We start from the raw sequence: 20,086 nt of genomic DNA, 5'->3' as shown, positions 1-20,086 counted from the left end.
TGCTCTCTTCTTGTTGACGGCTCATGGAGCGTTGACCGCGATGACAGGCGATACTCTTGGTGGTACTCCGCCACCGAAAGAGCACTGAGAGAGTGCTCTTGGAGCAGTTGCGGAGCGCAGTTGGGGGTCTGGGACCGACGAGGCAGGGGCGGCGCGACTGTCTCTGGAGACGTTGAGCCGTGGGCCGGAGTGGGAGTGCCAGGCATCAAGGATGCGAACGCGTTTGTGAGCTCGTGGAGCTGCAGAACGCACAGGTGAGGTCTAGTGACCTCCGTCGTCTTGACAAGACGTGACCTCGCTGAGGAAAGTTCGAGAACGGAATGTTCTCATCTTAGTGAGGGAGAGTGTAACGGGGTTACATGGTGTGGAACACACAGGGGTACGAAGTACCCGGCGAGTTAACAAACTCTCAGTACATAAGTTGGAGAGTTAACAAGGTCTCTCAGTACGTTGGCTGAAAGCCACACGTTATGCATTTGATTAGGTTTAACTATGCTAGATAGTTAAAGAGATACATTTACCCCTAGGCGGCTTGGCCGCAATAATAGTAAATAAATCACTTCTGGTTTTGAAGCATAAAAGTTAAGGTGTTAACTTTGAGCCCTGGTCTTGGGCTGTAAGTGTCCTTTGGATAAGGAACTTAGTATTAGTGACTCTTTGAGTCGAACGTCTTCCTCTGACGCTAAAGCTACGGCAGCCCCGCTGCACTTGAGATCGGTATGTGCCGTGGTGTGTACACACGTACGTCTTCGCGTACTGATCCCACTCGGCCGGGATTTTAGTCGCCGCGGAGCCCTGAGCATCTATCCTAGCATTCCGTACAGCCACTGAAGTGTTTGTTCTCACTCGAAATATCTAGCAGACAAACAAAACGTGATGAGACGGTATAGACAAACGCAACAGATAACTTAATAATGTACCTGGAGTGACTGCGCTTGGTACAGCGCTAGATAGGCCTCGAAGTCCTTCCACGACTGAAATTGTGTCTCTTGTGGTGGCGAGGCGAAGATAGAAATCTGACCCGGTTTTTCAGTTGCGCTACTGGTGACCGTTTCCGCCTCAGCAGAAGTCGGGCTCGACACTGGCTGCCAGTCACTCACGGAGCCGTCGGAGTCGTTGCTGGCGCTATCGCTGTCGATACCCTCCAGTGCCAGGGGGCGCTTCTGTGCGCTGCGTGGCCGTGGTGCCATTTTCGTGCGTTTGGAGCCACGCGTTTGCTGGAGGGGGAGGATTTTTTGTGTGGGAGGGGTATACGCAGAGTATACGCTGTACCGAGTTCGGATATGGAAGATATCAGCAAATCCTAGCAAATCCGAAGATAACACAAGATTTGCTACGAGTGGGATGCTCCCAGTCTGGCAAAATACTCACTTCCATTGAAAAAAACACTGCCGATCTAATTCCTTCTGGGCTTTGTACAAATATTAGTTTGAAAAGGAAATGCTACAATATCAGTTATAATTGATGATATACCTCAAAATCAGTGTCTGGGTTATTCTTTTTCTCATTAACCACGGAGTCAACGGTGTTGGGAGCACAACCAAGGCAATCAGAGACCAGTTGGCATGTCCTGATGCCTTTGAAGAGGCCTTGTTCCTTCTGGCTTTTGAAATACTCGTAGCTGTTCACAATCACCCGCTTCTCTCCTAGGCAGAACTCGTGCTTGCCGGACATTTTCGCTGACCTTAAAGGATGCTTCTGGCTAATTGATGAGTTCTACCGCCCTCTCAAGACACTAAGTTATATATAGCACTTTTATTTATATCAAACAGACAATTCTTAGACTTTTTACAGTCTGTATAGTATGGGTTACAATTTCTGGCCCAATGCTCAATGTCGCTAAACAGAGGACTGTGTGAGTTTGGCTTTATTTCATTGGTCGCCACCATTTCAAATTCAAGTCAACTTGTTAATCACATTACAAGTCCTACGCAGTCTAGCGCCCTTGGTGCAGTCCTACGTCGTGTTTATCTGGTGATGCGGAACGAGCGCACCTTGGCCAGCAGCTCCTTGGCTTCACCCTTGGAGAAATGTTCACGGACAGGCTCCAGAATCCTGAAAGGCCAAGAAAACAATTAGATAAAAAATAAATAAAAAAGAAACAGAGACGCACTCATTCAGGTACTTGCTCAGTGCCGCCTTGAGGTCGGTACCGTTCACCTGGCGGGCGACGAAGGCGTCCTCAAGCTCCTGGTAGGCAGCAAACGTCTTCTCCGAGCCGTCCGCAAGCTTCACAGTCACACCTTGAGCAGCGAAACGAGGACAAATGATGTGCTTCATGTAGTCGAGGATCGGGTTGGCCTCCACGACACCTTCCGGACAAAAGGCGTTCTCGATCTTGCGACGCACATCTTCAGCTGCGTCCTCCATGAAGATAGCCGACTCCGGGTCACTCTTCGACATCTTCTCCTGCCCTTCCTTCAGACCCATGAGCATGTGGTGGCTGAGGATAATCGGCTTGAAGCGAATCTTGGCCTGGTCGCAGTAGTCGCGCGCGAGCATGTTGATTTTACGTTGATCAATACCCAGTTGGCAGATGTCGGCCTTGAGGTTGAAGATGTCGGCGCACTGCATCAACGGGTAGAGGATCTGCGCGGCTTGCATGCCTTCCTTCTCCTTGCGACCCATAATGGTACAACACTTGAGCGTACGCGCAATGGTCGTTCGGCGGGCAATGTCCATCACACGCAGCCAGTACGACCCACTGTGAGAAATAATCTTATGGGACGCCCACAGGAACTCCACATTGGTCATGTCCATCCCCACAGACTTCCAGATCTCCACCATGTATTGCCCCACCATGCGGATCTTGTCCAGGTCGCCGCCCATCTTGTTATTCAGCATGGCGAACCAGTCAGCCACCCAGAAGCGGAATACGCTGCCAGCTGACGTCAGTTTGTTCACGTTCACTGTACGAAGAACACCCTGAGCAATGTGCATACGTCCGGAAGGCTCAAAGCCATCGTAGCACACAGGGTGGTCCTTCTTCTCCAGTAGATCCTCCAGCTCGTTCTCCTGGATACATTCTTCGCCCACAGAGCGAGCTACAGCGTAACGTTCCTCAAGTGACAGCGAGGATGGCTTCCACTCCTTAACAGACTCGGGGAATCCAGGCAACGAGAGGTTGGCCAGCTTGTCGCTGTCCGGGATCGGAGACACTTTCAGCTTCTTGATACTCGAGAACATCGTCTTGAGCGGACCACTTGCGAAGTGTTGGCGCACAGGCTCGAGCAGCGCGTTGATGTACTTGGTCAGACATGGCTTCAGGTCAGCCGGGTGCACGTTTTCACTGGAAAAAGCTGCCTCAAGCTCGTCGTACGTGGCAAAAGTGAGGTTGCCGCCGTTCTTCTCACTGCGCTCAAGCGTGACACCGTCCGCGTGGAGAGGGAAGACCAGGTACTTCATGTAGTTCAGCACTGGGTTGCCTTCCACCTCGCCAGGCACGCAGTACGCCTTCTTGATCTTCGTCTTGACCTCAGCGGCCGTGTCATCGACGTAGATGGCCGACTCGGCGTCCGTTGTAGTCATCTTGAACTGCTCCTGCTTCAGACCGAGCAGCAGCGGGTGTGTGAGGAAGACAGGTTTGTTCGAAAGCTCCTTTTGAGCGATGTAGTCGCGCACGAGCTCATTGCCGGCATCCTGGTCAGCGCCGAGCTGGTAGATGTCGGCTTGCAGCAGGAAACCGTCTGCGAGCTGCATGAGCGGGTACAGAATGCGGTTCGTGTTGTGCACGGCGTCATCCGTCTTGCGGCCCATGATGGGCGCACATTGCTGCACGCGCTCGACCGTGAAGCGGCCGGCAGCGTCCAGCACCTGCGACCAGTAGGCGCCGGCATGGCGTGCGGTCTCTGTGGACGCCAGCATGATCTCTAGGTTGGGCAGCTTGTCGGCGTCCAGACCAAGCGCTTTCCATACCTCCACCATGTAAGTACTGACGCTCTGCAGCTTCTTGAGGTCTCCGCCGAACTTGTTGTTGAGCAGAGCGTGCGTATCCGCCACCAATAGACGCACGTGGCAGCCAGCGTCCATGAGGCGCTTAGCATTAAGCGCACGTAGTAGACCGGAAGCCAACGTCACACGACCTGAGGGCTCGAAGCCGTCGTAGGCGATGGGGTGCGTCTTCTCAGTGAAGAGCGCGCGTAGCTGGGCATCGGTCTCCGCAGACAGTGGGGCGCCAGTGATGGCTGCGAGCTTGGCGAGCTTCTCATCGACAGGCAGAGCGGCGGCTTCGGGCACAGCGGGAACAGGCGCATCTAGTGTCAAGGCAGAGAAGCCCTCCTGCACGTCAGCGGCAGTGGCGGGAGCGGGCGGGGGTGTAGCCATTGGGATCGAGGTTAATCCAAAGTGACGGCGGTGGTCTTAATGCACCTGGAGTCGGTATTACCAGAGCGATTACGGTAGTTTTTGAACGTCTCGTGATCATTGTCGCGCCAAGGTAGCTTCAAGAAAAATTGCGTGGTGCACATGGCTCCAACGCGTTCGCACGACATCCTTTTTACCGGTGGCAAGTTTTGTACGTTGACGCCCCGTCGGTGGCGTGCTGAGCTGGCGGCAACTCTCTTGCAACGTGTCGCAGCTGCAACTTCAGGTTTCGCCTTCGGCAATAATGGACGGTCGCCGCATCGGTCGTAGCCTTGCGTTCGCCATCGACGCATTCGTTCAGAGCGAGTAGTACAGTTTTTAGTAGCTTGCGAAAACTTCCATCGGCTCCAGTTCTATTTAAAATCGAGTCGCGAAGCGCTGGGCATCATCTTCCGTGAACATGGCAATGTCTCGCTGTGATTTGCGTTCTTTTTCTGCCTGCGCTCTTGTTAAAACTCATTCGATTGGATACCTTCGGATTCATGCCGTTCCCTATTTTTAAAGCGGATCGGTGTCATACTTATCTGAGGTAACCGTTTTTTATTCAACGGCCGTCGCTATTTATAGCCAAATGTAGCGCTCTGCTGCCACCGAATTCAGCCTTGGGCGAAATAGTCCCGTTCAAAATGCTGCTGGCAAGATAATTTTTCGTGGTCTTTCCTCAGCAGCACGAAGCACGGACAAATCGCCTTTGCTGCTGACGCAATGTGCATGTGCTCGTTCAACCTCCTGCCGTTCTTGCCGCAATGGTCCAGCTCGTGCAATGACATGGGGCTTCGCAAGCTATCGCCCGTCAAATCCTCGAGGCCACGACGCAAGGTGCGCCCTCGCCACGCCAAGCGCGCCTGGTGCGACAGACTGATCTACTCCAACCTGGTGTACGCGCTTGCGGCGCTCATTTCATTCAGCTGCGACCAGAACATCTGCGGTGTGCTGCAAATGGGCGCAGCCATCGCGTCCACGATGTTCCACCGCTCCAAGGAGACCAAGTACCTGTTGCTAGACGCGCTCATCAGCGGCACGTTGGGTATTATCTTTATTTTCGCTGGACAGCACACGTTTAACAACGAATGGTACGGCATCCTGGCCATCAAGCTGGTGCTGGCTGTACTCTGCGTGTTTACGTGGCTCTACTGCGGTATGCCCGGCGGAGAGCGTTACGACAAGTGGCACAACCGCTGGCACTACGTCTCGGGCGCGACCACGATCTCGACGACACTCTTCCTGACGATGTACCTGCCGGAGTTCGATCTGCTCATGCACGAGCTTATCCAGGACGTCGTAGTTGTCCGAAGTATGTTTAGCTGAAAAGGAGGGTGATCAGACGACGGTGACTGTGGTTACTGCAGCGGATAATAACGGTGGATCCAGTCGTCGTCCCCAGCATTAGCGGCAAGGTCAACGGCGTGTAATGAAAGCCAACCGCTAACAGTTTTCGATTAACAGTTGGCTGAGTGCCGCTTGAAGCACCTCCCCGAAGCGCTCTGGGGTTGGTCCCTGCAAAGCCGGAATACAACCGTAAAAACGGTGAAAGTCGCTAGCCCATCATTTTTCTAATAGATTTTGTGCGCATACGATTGGATTCTGTATCGTGTCATGTCAGGCTATAGAATCTTTTGGCATTATACAACTAAGGCTGCTTTTCGTTTTTAAGCAGAGGTTCCTCTGCTATTAGGACAGCGAGTTTACGCGAGTGCAGCAGCTTCTGGCTGTGGTTCAGCGAAGATATCTTACAGGATAATTACTGCATGGATACTATGCAATGCAGTACGTTATTGAGTGAGGACGCACTACACTACTGTATATCTTTGCCAAAGATTTTATGGAGCTCATCCGTGGACCAAGTTTCGGTGCCTCCTAAGCATCGCCACTGCCCGGAAAATACCGCGAAGGTGGCAATGAAATCAGGGGATCAGCTCACTTTCCTCGGGGCTTCCTTGCCCTTTATCGGTCTCGTTTCTGTTGGCAAGGCTTGGATCTCACCCTCTGTTCGTTCAGTCTGTATTAAATGACTTGGATCTTGCGCACGAATTAACTCGATGAAAACGTCGTTCCGAATTCGGAATTCAAAGTGCTGGCAGTGCCAGCCTGGCACTACTGGACCCTGCAGACATGTAGCAACGCTTTGAAGCCGTTGGGAAACGCTAAGCTAGTAGATTGTTGTCACTGCCATTTTCTGATTTAGTGTCCAGCAGCATTCGTAAGTAATACGTGTGAGCTGCACGAAAGGGCTTTGCCATCAATGCCGCGGACGTCCACGTTCGGGCAGGAAATCCTCATTCGGGATCCCTGCCGCTATGCAAGCGCAAACGTGGTGTTGTGAAGCAGTCGAATCCTAATCATTGCACGGGAAGGAACCCGTGCCGGCCGATACAAAACTTTTGCTCAATAACAAAAGTCGTCTTGCCCTTTTCTGTAATCTCGAGCGGGTTTTCCGCTTTTTGCCTGCATTCATACATCAGCAGCGCAAGAGAGAGCTCTCCGTTGCGGTGATCACTCCCTCGCAATTGAGACCAGTCCAGTCGCTATCCGGCGTCATCGTGGCCGTATTTATAGGCTCCGAGTGGTAGTTACGCGACGTCGCATTGGTTTGCTCCTGCTGGTCACTTTTTCTCTATTTCCTGTGTCGACTCGTCATGGCTAGCAAGCTCAACGCGTTCCTGGCCGCGGTGCCTGCGAACGCCAACGTGCCCAGCCCGCCCAAGACAGCGCCGGCCGTGATGGCGTTCCCGCAGCTTGAGTTCAAGGAAGCGCCCGAGAACGTGGGCGCATTCGCCCCCACCACGCCGCAGCCGCCCGTGGTGCGTCGTCGCCAGCGCAAAAATAACCCCAGCCTCAAGCTGGAGCTGGACTCGAACCAGGAACATGACAGACCTGAGGATGATCGAGATATGTCGCGTCCTTCCCCTCTAAAGAGCTTCATGGCCGCCCAAGCAGCCGCCGTTAAGCTGAAGGCACAGACGGAGAAGCACGATATCCCAACACCAGACTTGGCGCGCACAAGCAGCGGGTCCGAGCTGGACGCCAAGTCGGAGGCGGGACCCATGCGCATGGCCAGCGTACAAGGCTCGCACCACCGTCGCGTGTCCACCGACACAACGCTATTTAACCGGTATCTGCGTCAACAAGCAGACCTGGATATTAGTCACGACACGGTGCAGTATTTCGCAAATGTCCCGGTCATTACCGCCACTGCAGCTGCCGTTGATGCTCTGGAATGCGAAATGAGTGTGGATAATAACGCCGACGAGGAGCACGCGATCATCGTACAGGAACCCGAGGAGATCCTTGCTGTCTTCCGACTCGGAGGCACCATCCCTGTGTCCAGTGCGCTGGAAATTGTACGACGAGCTACGAACCTCATGGCACTAGAGCAGAACGTCATCTCGATTCGTGCGCCGTACACTCTAGTGGGGGATCTCCACGGCCAGTTCCAGGACTTGCTCGAACTCTTCCGAGTACACGGCTCTCCTGCCGTGGACAACCCGTTCTTGTTCCTAGGTGACTATGTGGACCGTGGCGTGTCTTCGTGCGAGATAATCTTATTGCTCTTGGCCTTCAAAGTGGCTTTCCCGGACAGTGTCCATTTATTGCGAGGCAATCACGAGTGTCGGAGTTTGAGTACATTTTACGGTTTCCGTGCCGAATGCCTCAAGAAGTACGGACCTGTGCTCTATAACCGTATGATCAAGTGTTTCGAGAGTATGCCACTGGCTGCACGACTCGAGACAGCGCACGGCACGTTCCTGGCTGTACATGGCGGACTGTCGCCCGATATTCAGTTCGTGGGGGACATTAACGGACAAGTGAACCGCTTTATGGAGCCTGAACCAAACGGAGCTCTGTGCGACTTGTTGTGGTCAGATCCTGCGAAGGGCGAAGCTCAGGAGCAGGAGTGGGCACCCAATGGGATGCGTGGCTGCTCGTTCACATTTAATGAACGCGCCTGTCGCGAATTTCTGAAGCGCAACAACCTCCTGGCCATTGTACGTGCTCATGAACTGGAAGAAAATGGTTATAAGGAGCACTTTCGACACGAAGGAGACCGCACAGAAGAAGACGAGGACGGGAAACTGGCTCTACCTGCGGTTGTGACGGTGTTTTCAGCTCCGGAGTACTGCAACACGAACCACAATGTCGGCGCGACGCTGAAAATTCCCTGGGAAAGACAAAATGGTCGTCTGCTGCAGTATCAGCAGCATAAACGCAGTCAATGTTCCGAGTTTGAGTTCACGCGAGCCAGCGAGGAGACGGCGGCCAAGGCGTTTCTGGAGGAGAATTTGCCGTTCTTGCCGATTGACTTTTACGACTTGGTGAATGTGTGTCGGCAGCTGCGGCTCACTCTTGAGAGAGCAGCGAGTATCACCCCAGCACCTGCTTCAGAACCTATTCGCAAGCTGTCGCTTGTGTCGTCGCTGTGTGCGCCAGCAACTAGTCTGGAAACGAGGATCGAGGAGGAAGACCCAGAGCTTCCCGTGTCGCCACCTGCTTCTGCACCAGCAAATGAAGTGGAGAAGGAAGCTACAGCAACTCTGAAGGCAGTGGGCGAGTCGTTGCAGGATTGGGAACTTGTTGAGACGAAGAGTGTCGAGGTTGACACTAGGAAGGTGAAGAAAGACAAGAAGAAGGAGAAAAAGGAGAAAAAACTGAAGGAGAAGATCGAAAAGAAGAAGCAAAAGGACAAGAAGAAGTGGGATACGAGTCGAATTGCTAGCGGTTGGAAGCTCTGCCCTGGGTTTGTACGCTTCTACGACCGCTACTTCTCAAGAGACAGTATGAAGAAGAGCGAGCCGGAGATCACCTCAGCTCCTGGCCATCTAGGCAAGCGGCCGTCGTGGATCTCAAACTACAAAACACCTTTTAGACGCTCGACTTCGACCGGCGAGGCCCCCACCGACACTGAAACTGTCGACACCGTCTTGGACTCTACCGGTCCTGCTCGACGGAAGAGTATGACGGATTGGATGCCCATGCCGTCGTTCGAGCAGGTGGCGCAGCTGACGAACACGCTTCAGGGTCACATTCCCGTGCAGTCGAACGGCGTCAATGTATTCACGAAGGCACAGTGGCAAGCTCTGAAGTTGTACTTCTCGATCCTGGATCTGGATGGCAATGGCGTTTTGATGGAAGAGAGCTTCGTTGTTCTCCTCGCAGAGCAAGACAGCGGTGGGTTGAGTTAAAGTGAAGTGAGGATGTGAATTTGTTGCTAATTTAAATTGTTGTTGGTGTTGTGTGCAGATGCATACGCGACTGAAGACGAACTGAGTCTGTTGATGGAAGTCATGGACTGCAACGCCGACAATATGATCACTGAGCAAGATTTCTTGCTATTCGCATACCGAGCCTTACTGCGATGGAAAAAAGCTCTACATGGCTCCGACTAGAGTGTGCAGGAGCGGAATCGAACTGACGTAGCGAAGTATGAACAATGCCAGATTAGAATCCACAGTAGCGCGGCATATGCCCATAATGAAGAACGAGAAATCTATTAGTTGAAATTGTTTTTTTAGTCAATGTTAGTGTATCATTGTGCGTGGGGAGTTTCTCTGAGTGGGGGAGCCTCGAGCTCGTGTTGGACCTGGCTTGCTGATATCCTTTGGGGTCATGGTCACGTTGAAGCTCTTGGTGCCAACTGTGCCGGGGATGGAATAAGCTCCAGGCCCGACAGTCACAGGCACCGTCGGCTTCACACGGAACCGAGCTTCATTCCCGACTGTCAAGCGGAGATCTCTTGATCTCGTGTAGGCTCCCGTATCCTCGGCACTGTCCTTATACGCCCCTGGACCAGGAAGATCGCACACATCTCTCGTATCGAACACGGATCGTTCTTGCGTCGACAGGAATGGTACACGAGGGGATAGAAATTCTGTGGCATCCGATGAGGATGCGACTTCAGACACAGCTGAAAACCCCTTAGAGACGTTGTACTGCCCCACGGCTGGAGTAGCCTGATCGCCGACACAATGTACGTGAGGTGGGGCTTGAGATGGGGCATTCTTCGAAAATCTAGTTGAGCCAGACTTGAATGCAGCCGAATTCAAATAATGCTTTGTGTCGAAAGATCCCGACTCGGAATAGGCCCCAGGTCCCGGAGTGAACTCGTTTTCATCCCAGACCTGCCGTTCTGATGTCGTCCCAAAGACTCCGTTTCTCCCGATGCAGAGTTTTCCTTTGACGGATTGAGTGAGCGACCGCGGAGTCTCGCTCTTGTATGCTCCGGGACCTGGAGCTGAAGGTGTCTTTGTACGAGCAAGACATGGTCGCTCTGTAGCACACGAAAAGCCTACTCCTTCGGCTCGGTGATGCGGAATCGAAGCCCCGCTTGCTTTCCTCCCAAGTTGTTTTGATAAAGGATTCGAGCGAGCAGTGCCGTATCTGCCAGGACCTGGTGTCGTAGTGTACGAAGGGTTTCTAAAGGGGGTAGTAATGTGCGATGTCAGTTCCGTACGACCTGTAGTAGATCCAAATGCTTCCGTCTTAACACCATAGCCACCAAATCTGTTTTGTTCTTGGCGATATCGTTCAGCTCGCTCTTCCTTGGCGAGAAGTTCCTGCTCTCGTTCGGGGTCGTACACTCCAACAGGCTTCGGTACTTGAAGAATAGGCACCTTGGACGCAAAGACAGCACTCTGTCGAGTACTTTGATGTCGACTACGCCGCGCACCAATTCGTGGTCGCTGGCCCTCTGGAGCCGATATTGTTTGTGGTGTTGCAGTGACCCTTGATATTCCGGAGACGGAGTCGGTGTCGTACTGACCAGGACCCGGTAGACTTGTAAGTCTCTTGTTCTCCTCCCATACTTCACGTTTTGCGGTGGACTTGAGCGAAGGAGCACCGTTCTTCTTTTCATTCCAGATCAAGTTGTGTCTACTGTAAGCAGCGGGCCCCACTGTGTCGTCCCCGACACCAGAGTAGATTTTTTCAGGTGCAGATTGTCTTTGAAGCTCCACACCTACCTGTACATACCCGTAGCTTTGTTGTCGCTGTGGAATAGCAGGCACCGACGGTTTAATTAAATGTGCGAACTTGCGGGGCCATTGGTGTTGGTGCTCGCGTTGGTTGTTGGACGGCGGTGATGAGGACGGACGTAGATAGCTGCCTGGACCAGGATTGTCCTGGACGCTAGACGCACTAAAAACGGTGGATCCCGGTGCACTTGGCGCAAAGCGAGCGATCTAGCGACAGGAGTTACGGTTAGTAGCTTGTCAGAAGGAGCTTCAATATGCTGTTGATTGCGTACTTTAGAAGCGAAGACATTCGACGGCGGAGAACCGCGTTGGTTGCGCGATTCGTCAAGGTATGCTCCGGGGCCTATTTACATCAAGAATCTCGTTTTGTAAGGTGGTGGATTGAATCTAGCGAGCCACAACGAACTACCAGGTGTGGTCGCGGACGTCGTCTTGTTCTCGTTAAGGTTTCGCTTCTCAGTTGTGGCAAAACTGGAGAAGAGTGGACGTCGAGCCTGAATGCCAAAACTCGTGATGAACTGCTCAGGGGTGTACGACCCGGGTGCGACGGCGGCTGGCGTGGGGCCATCGGCTCCAAATGCTGACACGCGTTTTGATCGGGTTGTGATTGTCATCGTCTGGACCAGCTTCAAAAGTGAGAGCAAGACCTGCTTGTCACTCCCAAAACAGCTCACCACTGTACATACTCGACTTCACAAATATACTTCAGGCATCAAAGATATATTGGGAAAGAGGTGCATTTCAATTGTTCTTGTCTTGATTTCCTATGCGATATCAAGACGTGCGAGCGGTTCGCACAATCGACGAGCGAGGTCTGGACGATACGTGGCCAACTTGGTCTGAAGTAAAGCAATCTCATCCAGCAACTGGCGTAATGACACTCCGGATTTGGAACGATGCGGATCGGCGCAAAGGATTCGGCCGGATGGTGGTGCCGCTGCGGAGCGTCCGTGTGAACGGAGCTCGTATTTGGCCAGTTCCTTCTGCAACTGCTCCATGACGGGACGCAGTCGACGCTCGTGGATCTCTAACCATTGGCGAGTGAGAAGACTCGCCTGGCGCAGAGTCGTTGGGCGGCCGAGTACTTTAATCCGCGCACCTTCATGCAAGTCCCAAACAGAAAGAGGCACCCCAGTCACAGCATGCGCAACGTGGGAAATAGTAAATACGTTAGGAGAATCCTCCAACACCACCTGAAAATGACGTGTCGGGATGGAGAAGTAAAGTCGCAACCGGCATTGTCGTGTCTCCCCTTGAAGAGAGGTCTCCTTCCACCAGCAATGGAAACACAGAATCTCCAATTCAGCAATGCTAGATTACGATGCTCACAAGAATCAGTAGTGATCCTATGCCAAAGCTAAAGCTTTGACGTACTTCTTCATCGATGTCTGCTTGTGCAACGTTGCAGCATGTTCGAACTCTTGTGGATCGGCAGCTCGAGTCATGGGGTCTGCGTCATCAGCGTTGTCGCCAAGTAAGGGCTCCAAAGGGTGCATATCTTGTCGAGACTTAGTAACGAAGTCGTAATAGAAGACACTTGACGTCTTCGTTGTTGAAGCTTTCTCGTCCTCAGGGGACAGCCGCTCTTCAAATGCCATCCACGCAGACGTCTCGTTTTCCTGTTGACCGCTCGCTTCTTCCTGCTGGTGACAATGACGAAGCAGCTTGATCTGATCGAGGAAATAACGTTCAGCGATATTGCCATCGTCGCCATGCTGTCGCTTAGGAGGGTTCGGAGTGGTAGCTGCCTGCTTCAGAAGGGGAAGCAAGTACAGCTCCCTATCTAGATCTACATCAAAGTGACACGCCTGCGAATACAAGTCTTCAGGTGTAAGTAAAGTGGTTGATCTGTCAGAAGCCATTGGTCTTGTCTTGCGTTGCAACGAATGTAGCTATTGTGCTTTGCCAAACGGCATGAGTCTTTGTCACTAAAAATATTCACCACTTCCTCCTAGAAGTTTCTACTACGCTGATTTTACCGTTTTTTGATGATGAGGGCGTCTAGAGTTGGCCATCTTTACAGCAACAACTCTTGCTTTGTATCGAGGCTCCCATACCTCACGCCAGTTGGATACAAGAGAGTCTAGATTGTACTTGTGTATGCGCGGACACGTGCGCAACCGACGAAGCTCCCTACGCTTGAAAAACTCGTTCGTAGTGAGGTTGCTGGAAACCAGGTACAGGTGAAACCCGACAAAGCACAACAGCGCGAAGCCCATGCCGACACAGAGGACGAACAGCACCGTGACGACAGATTCTTCATGGATCAAGTATCGAATCACGACCATCATATCGCCTTGTACAACAGTACCGCTTTTTTCGTCCAAGAATTCGTCGCCCAGTAAATGGCCGTACTCGTCGGCCAGAATTGCGTACAGCACGTATGAGCCGTAGCTGCACAACAGCGCATTCATCTGCGATCAATGATACAGCAACAATGCACGATAGGTTGAGCTTTACATGTAGTATCGGAAATAATAGTGCTGCTAGGTTGTACCAGGAGGAAGCGCAGGAAGACTCGGTGATTGCATTCGCCGATGCAAGTGTTTAGCCACCCGCAATCTGTCAGAGGAAGAGCACACGTTAGAATTTGCTCATCGAGACTTTGGAATTGTGTAGCGCACGGTGATCAAAGCGCGGGACGCATTTGTTGCAAATGGAACAATGCTTGGAGCGAGCGAGTCTGAAGGCAAAGCGCGACGTGACCGGTTAGAAGATGTCAGCACATGGACATCGTTTGATAATAATACAACTGACTTGGTGGTTTTGCAAGTTGGGCACTCGCGTTGGCGGTACAGCACATTGTCGAGCTCGTAATTGTCGAAGTACACGAGCGTCTCTGTCATTGCGTGAAAAATCAAGCACATAATGCTGAGTAGTGGTCCAAGCGACAATAACGACGCAATACGTACGAGGTAGTAGAATTCCTGGTGCCGACATGGAGGCTTGGATGAAGCTATGCAGCGCACCCAGCACCGCTATGAAGCTCAAGTATCTACAGAGCGCGTGGTCAGTCTTCTGGGCCCCGGGTGGATAAGCGAGGCACGTACATGTGGATCTCACCGAGAGAGTCATTGGGGATACGCGGTAGTCCGGAGAAGAGGAAGGCGCTGTAGCCTCCGACAACCAGTAGCAAGTAGAAGATCTGACAGCAGCAACGTTAAATGTAGCCATGTAAGAGGGATGGATACACGACGTGACGAAAGGATACTTTTTGTCGCGCATCGTGACTTGCCAACGCCACGCGGCAGTTCGCTTCATACTGTACCTGTTGCAGCGGGTTCGGCTGGTACAGCGCGAAGTCGACTAGCCGCCCGAGGAGGCCAGCGCTGTCAGCTACCCACTCCGCCGCCATCCGCTGTATTGACTGCTCACCACTGGATCCACGTTTCGGCCCGAACAGGGAGTGTATGTCTTGATTTTTACGCTTCTTTCTTTTTGTATTTATAAAAAAATCGAAGTACAAATACAGTACATGTCTTATTAATTAAAAGTACAAGACTCGAGATCACCGTTCAATTTATCTTGATCCATGGAAAAGGCGGGGTTTTATTCCAACTGCATCCTTTGGTGATAGTGTTGACTTCCTAGTCCGCCATTTACCTTATTCGGCGCTTCAACTTCTTCGCTTACAAAAAAACTGTAGGAAATCCGGCCCAAATTGACCCTTCGGTGTGAGGGGTGGGGGAGAATTTGTGGACTCAGCGCTCTCTGGCGCCATCAAAACCCTCCATCCCGAATAGCTTAGATGATCGTGCTTGAAAGAGCGCTTCACATCCAGAGAGTTTACGGCTTGAAAACCCTCTCACAGTTTTTTTAAAAGTACCCAATCGGTGATCGCGACACAGATCTCGACGCCCCCAGTTGGGGTTTGGGCGCTGCCTCATTTCCGCTCTTGCGAGGAGCTTCCGACAAGCCTCGACGTACGTCATCTCCTCACGCGACCGACGCGACACCCGCCCGTAGTCATGAGCACGCGCGTGTTTGTGCGTCTTTACGACGGATCGACGCTGCATGAGACCGACGACGAGGTGCTGCAGCTGCCGCCGCCGCCGCTCAAGTGGAAGGACGCCATCACTGCAATGGTGGCGGCTGTTGGCAAGCAGGGCGAGTACGAAGATGGAGTGACGACGCCGAAGGCGCGACTCTTTTTGCTGCCAACGGAGGCCACGGGCATCGCTGCTGAGGTGAGTCTCGCGCTGTAACTGTGAGGTGGCGCAGGTGCTGACATTTTTACTCTGATTTGTTTAATCTAAAAAGCTCAACGCTCGTTCTCTACGCTTCGGTGTTCGCGAAAATGACCGCTTCGTGGTTTGTCTGCGGGGTGAAGACTACCAGCAACCCAGCGAGCGACAGGCCACTTCTGGAAGTGAGGTCGCTGCGGCTGCCACTGGTGGATCGTCGGCAAGACCCTTGACGCTGTCCACTCCAAGTGCCAGCAATGCCACTTCGCAACCCAGTATCTCTCCCTACGCTAATAGTCAAGCCACGGGCAATGCTGCACCTTCTGGGAACATGGGAGGACCTCCCAGAGGAGGGATGGGAGGCAGCGCTCCTTCCGGAGGCCTGATGTCCAGTGGCAAGAAGGGAAACAAGCGCTATCGCAGTATTTCAGGCAAAATGGCTGCAATCAAGTCGCTGGGTGACAAGGGTCTTATCTCCAACGACGATCGAGGCCACTTGAAAGATCTGCTGCTGAACAACGACTCTCCTCAACTGCAAGAAGCGCTGTACAAGTACAACAATACGGGCGACTTCCAGGCTGTAAAGGAGCTGCTGCTCAAGGAGATCCAGAATCCATCTTCAAAGCGCAACACCGGCGAATGGCTGTCGGAAAGTTTTGTCAACGATATTGCTCTCAACTTCAACACAACGCCGCCGGCTGCCAAGTCGGAGCCAGTGGCAGTGCAAAATGTCAACAATACGGGGCGATTCAACACGGTGCCTGCAGCGCTGGCTCCTACAGCGAACACGTATGCATATCAAACGAACCAGTCTACACCGATGAATGCGACCAATTACTCGCAGAGCTCTCCCATGACAATGAACCAGTACTCGACTCCCACAAATATGGTTACTTCCACTGCCGGAGGTATGCCAGCTAGTAATGGATACAGCTCTGGAATGAATGGCTACCCACCCACGACGATCATGACGCAGCAATATCACCAGCCACAAGCCTCGCCGACCAACATGTACGCTAATGCACCTCCGCAGATCAATCTGCCTCTCAGAGATCGTGCTACATACATGAAACGGGGATACGAGTCCTCGCCTGTGCACAATATGATGGAAATGAGCCCACCTGCAGTATCTCCCGCAGCCTCTGCCCACATGGGCATGAATGGCTACGGTATGCAGCAAGGGTACGCCATGAACCAAGGGAATTATCCAGCAAACGTTATCTACGCTGGAGATCAGTCGCAGTACACCATGAACGCGTACATGTCCGGCGCTAATGGCGGGTACAATCCGTACCAGCAGCAGCCTCAGTATGCTATGAACCGGTACGGGTACGGCAGTATGCAGCCTGACATGGGCTACAATTTCTACGCTGCGGGCTACGGATTTGGCAAGGCGCAGCTTCGTGCTGGTCCAGGGGGCAAGTGGACCACTGCTCCACCGATGCCATCGTATCCTCCGCCGTGCTCGAAGGAGGAAAAGAAGGAGAAGATTGCCAAGTGGTTGAAAAAGCGCGAGAACCGCAACTGGTCCAACAAACCATCTTATCCCGTGCGGCACAGCATCGCCAAGAACCGCAAACGTGGAGAAGACGGTCGGTTTATCACAAAAGCGCGTTTGGCTGAGATGGCAAAGGAGGAGGCAGCAGCAGCGGCAGCAGCTGGGAATAGTGACGAACCTCAGAAGGCATCTCCTCCGTCGTCTACTGCCGGAGAAGCTCCGATCTCGATGGTGTCTCAAACTGCCATGCCTCAGGCTACGTCCGTGCCGTAGCTCTTTTCTTGCTGCGATAGATTAGTTTGTAAAATCGTTGAGGTGTAAGTAAATACAATCAATTCGTGAAAAGCGTAAAGTGTCCCAAAAACAACTGAACGTTTTCGATTGAATACGTGAAGTGATCCAGCTTACAATCTGTAAAAAACGTTTTTTTTCACGTTTTCAGAACTCGTTGTAGCGAGTTGCAAGTTGCCAGGACTTAAGAAATAATACGTGTATCACGAAATGGCTAGTTGTAAGTCCTTAAAAGTGCGCAACATGGAACACAATACCAGTCTATTATTGAACAAACACACTAGACACTCTACTTATGCTGTAGTCATGCTGGCCTGGCATATCCTCAGAGTGGAAGGACTGCTGGGCTAACTCCAACCGGCACAACTGGGTCTTCAGTCGTCTTGTCAACTTTCAAGTCGTTCAGCTTGATAATATCCCGGAGGTTATGATACTCGTTCTTGGAGCTGCATACCATTTGGCCGTCTTCCCAACTGTAGCGATTCCAGTTGAGGATCGAGACTGCCCACTGGTCTGAGACCTCTCGCGTTGATCCGGCAAAAGTCATCGACACCACATTATCCCCATCAACGGGCTGCCGGGCACCACGTCGGCGAACGGACGGAGTGCGAGGTTGAGCGTCTACTCGAAATTGGTTGGACACTTGGCCCACTTCGTCGGAGGAAGGAAGTAGGAACACGTCAACCTTGGACCCTGACAACCCAATAGCTCCCAACAGCTCGCCACCCATGCGCGAGAAGTACTGCAGCATGCCTTCATCGAGGATACAGTACACGATACGGGCTTCGTCACCCTCAATCTTGAGCAGATAACCTTCAACGTTGCCTCCGTAGCTCATCTTTCTTGATACTTTAGAAATGCTAAGCGAAGACTGGGCGGCAAGTGGAATGCTGGCAAATAGGAGAGTGAGGAAGCTTTGCATGGTGGACTAGAAGACGGACCCTATGGCAGAGTTGGGCAAGAGCACCAAGCGAAGCAAACGGATGGGAGCACATGCCATGTGGTTCGAGGACGACAGCAGGGAGCCAAAATAGGAACAGACATTGAAGATGACTTGTCCGACTGAATGGTAGCACCGCAGACTCTCTTCGCTTCCGATATCGGCTGTCTCTGGGTGGTCAACCACATTCCTACCTCTTGGATACCGACGTCACGTGCCGTATGCTCAATTAAGTGAGCACTAAGGAGTGACAAGATCAATTATTCATAGATAATTGTTATTGCCTTATAGAACGAAAGCTAGGATGTCGTTGGCGTTACAAGCATTGTGCCCCCTCATACCGAGGCTCAGTTTCTTCTAGCTATTATGCCGCCATCGAGGGTGATTTGGCAGCGCGATTCGAGCCTTCCTGGCGACAGTCCCCCTTCGACCGAAGTGCTGGACGCCATGCGTTCGTACGCTGAGGGTCACCAGGTACAGGAGATGTTGCATATTCTTCTGACACGTTTGTTAGAGACCCAGCCGCTGGACTCGTTAGAGTTCCTCATTCAGACTCTGCAGAAGGATGACCAGCTGGACGCGATGGTAAAGAAAGCTACCTTGCGTCGATTTGATCTGCGGCGTGAAAAAACCAAGAAGCATCTGATACTCCAGTTTTACAAGCGTTTGGTGGCACTGCAGCGTACTCAGCACGTCGACAAGCTCGAAGCTCGGGGGATGCATCTCGCGTGTGGGTTTTTGACTTCGCAACTGCGACTCGAAGAGACCCGATGCCATATTCAAAATCTTTATCCGAGCCACTATCGAGACCTCATCGCGTGGTTCATCGACCATGAAGCAGAATTGCCCACAGGAATCCCCGCTGAGCTATTTGCCAAGACGTGCATGCAGGTCTTGAAGACACAGGCAACAGCGTAAAATAAGCAACAATGAAATGGGTACACCAAATAATCGGACTTTGCAAAACAATTTTCATTTTTAGATTTGAAAACAATTGTGAAAATGGACAGACCGATGCCTCGCCGCTTGAGGGCTGCCGATCAAGGCCCCCTGGACTGGTTGGTGCCTTTCATTCCGCCAGTGCTGCGGGTGAACCGCGATACGCGCGCTAAAATTCGCCGCAAGGTGGAGCAATTGCTGTCGAAGGAAACCCTGGAGAGCATGGCTCTTACCCTCCGACCCCATTGGCGCTCTATCGCGTTTTACTCTTTCGTGGTATCAGTGTGGATCGGGGGTCTAGTCTTTATCAACCACAACGAACCCGAGTTTGCAGTGGCGTACGTGATCCTCTCAGGCTTCGCTGTGCTAGGCTATCATTTGCTGTTTGGCGGAGAGAGACGTGCTGACGGAATAAGCGCATATTCAGTCTTCAATCGCGGCGCCCAGAGAATGTTGGGTTCGTTGTCAGCTGAACAGTTTGAGGTATGGTGGGTTATCGCTAGGCTTTTGCTTAAGAAATATTGAGATTGCGATTCTTTTTGTCCTGCAGAACGAGATTCGTCACCGACAACCAGGATACGAAGACGTGCCAAACCCACGTCGACGATATCAAGCGGCACAGGATCCAGATCAGCTCGATGAAGTGTACGACGAAGGTGATCCGTACGTTGTTGCACGAATGTCTACTCGTGTTAAGACGAAAGCGGAACTGATTTTTGCTTCTTTGCAGTGAAATGATGGAGGCACTGAAGCTCTCACTCCAGGAAAAGAAACGGGAGGCGCGTCGAGCTCGACGTACTAGTCGTAAAAAGTGATTGTGTTTTTGTTAATACTGCGAAGTAAGCGCTCTTTTTCAGTTCACATTGCAACTACTACTACAGAACACAGTCTGCATTTTGTATCG

At 52.2% G+C, this 20,086-nt stretch overlaps 10 protein-coding genes across 10 annotated transcripts; 5 read left to right on the top strand and 5 right to left on the bottom strand.

The window, feature by feature from the left end:
• Positions 1–1,866: 1,866 nt before the first annotated feature.
• On the bottom strand, positions 1,867–4,323 carry PITG_16328 (tyrosyl-tRNA synthetase, putative; the record flags this gene model as incomplete). Its single annotated transcript, XM_002897345.1, has 2 exons — positions 1,867–2,055; positions 2,114–4,323. The coding sequence occupies 2 exons, from the start codon at positions 4,321–4,323 to the stop codon at positions 1,968–1,970; spliced, it is 2,298 nt and encodes a 765-aa protein (XP_002897391.1).
• Positions 4,324–5,022: 699 nt separating this feature from the next.
• On the top strand, positions 5,023–5,729 carry PITG_16327 (uncharacterized protein; the record flags this gene model as incomplete). The annotated part of the gene is made up of 1 exon (XM_002897344.1): positions 5,023–5,729. One exon carries the CDS (start codon positions 5,068–5,070, stop codon positions 5,668–5,670), a length of 603 nt encoding a protein of 200 aa, XP_002897390.1.
• Positions 5,730–6,998: 1,269 nt separating this feature from the next.
• On the top strand, positions 6,999–9,860 carry PITG_16326 (calcineurin-like phosphoesterase; the record flags this gene model as incomplete). The annotated part of the gene is made up of 2 exons (XM_002897343.1): positions 6,999–9,528; positions 9,601–9,860. The coding sequence occupies 2 exons, from the start codon at positions 6,999–7,001 to the stop codon at positions 9,744–9,746; spliced, it is 2,676 nt and encodes an 891-aa protein (XP_002897389.1).
• An 18-nt stretch (positions 9,861–9,878) lies between these two features.
• PITG_16325 (uncharacterized protein) lies at positions 9,879–11,944 on the bottom strand (the record flags this gene model as incomplete). Its single annotated transcript, XM_002897342.1, has 3 exons — positions 9,879–11,537; positions 11,603–11,673; positions 11,740–11,944. The coding sequence occupies 3 exons, from the start codon at positions 11,942–11,944 to the stop codon at positions 9,879–9,881; spliced, it is 1,935 nt and encodes a 644-aa protein (XP_002897388.1).
• Positions 11,945–12,094: 150 nt separating this feature from the next.
• PITG_16324 (uncharacterized protein) lies at positions 12,095–13,192 on the bottom strand (the record flags this gene model as incomplete). Its single annotated transcript, XM_002897341.1, has 3 exons — positions 12,095–12,641; positions 12,705–12,866; positions 12,909–13,192. The coding sequence occupies 3 exons, from the start codon at positions 13,190–13,192 to the stop codon at positions 12,095–12,097; spliced, it is 993 nt and encodes a 330-aa protein (XP_002897387.1).
• A 102-nt stretch (positions 13,193–13,294) lies between these two features.
• Positions 13,295–14,405, bottom strand: PITG_16323 (palmitoyltransferase, putative; the record flags this gene model as incomplete). The annotated part of the gene is made up of 6 exons (XM_002897340.1): positions 13,295–13,744; positions 13,828–13,892; positions 13,955–14,013; positions 14,088–14,169; positions 14,243–14,325; positions 14,377–14,405. The coding sequence occupies 6 exons, from the start codon at positions 14,403–14,405 to the stop codon at positions 13,295–13,297; spliced, it is 768 nt and encodes a 255-aa protein (XP_002897386.1).
• An 821-nt stretch (positions 14,406–15,226) lies between these two features.
• Positions 15,227–17,285, top strand: PITG_16322 (uncharacterized protein; the record flags this gene model as incomplete). The annotated part of the gene is made up of 2 exons (XM_002897339.1): positions 15,227–15,517; positions 15,591–17,285. 2 exons carry the CDS (start codon positions 15,299–15,301, stop codon positions 17,283–17,285), a joined length of 1,914 nt encoding a protein of 637 aa, XP_002897385.1.
• A 251-nt stretch (positions 17,286–17,536) lies between these two features.
• PITG_16321 (uncharacterized protein) lies at positions 17,537–18,196 on the bottom strand (the record flags this gene model as incomplete). Its single annotated transcript, XM_002897338.1, has 1 exon — positions 17,537–18,196. The coding sequence occupies one exon, from the start codon at positions 18,139–18,141 to the stop codon at positions 17,629–17,631; it is 513 nt and encodes a 170-aa protein (XP_002897384.1).
• A 206-nt stretch (positions 18,197–18,402) lies between these two features.
• On the top strand, positions 18,403–19,161 carry PITG_16320 (uncharacterized protein; the record flags this gene model as incomplete). The annotated part of the gene is made up of 1 exon (XM_002897337.1): positions 18,403–19,161. The coding sequence occupies one exon, from the start codon at positions 18,610–18,612 to the stop codon at positions 19,159–19,161; it is 552 nt and encodes a 183-aa protein (XP_002897383.1).
• An 84-nt stretch (positions 19,162–19,245) lies between these two features.
• Positions 19,246–20,036, top strand: PITG_16319 (uncharacterized protein; the record flags this gene model as incomplete). The annotated part of the gene is made up of 3 exons (XM_002897336.1): positions 19,246–19,665; positions 19,733–19,845; positions 19,913–20,036. 3 exons carry the CDS (start codon positions 19,246–19,248, stop codon positions 19,995–19,997), a joined length of 618 nt encoding a protein of 205 aa, XP_002897382.1.
• Between the last annotated feature and the right edge of the window lie 50 nt (positions 20,037–20,086).

Source organism: Phytophthora infestans, genomic scaffold (assembly GCF_000142945.1).
Source record: "Phytophthora infestans T30-4 supercont1.45 genomic scaffold, whole genome shotgun sequence".
Taxonomy (NCBI): Eukaryota; Oomycota; class Peronosporomycetes; order Peronosporales; family Peronosporaceae; genus Phytophthora; species Phytophthora infestans.
The sequence above is the reverse complement of the archived record's forward strand: the minus strand, read 5'-3'. Positions and strand labels throughout refer to the sequence as shown.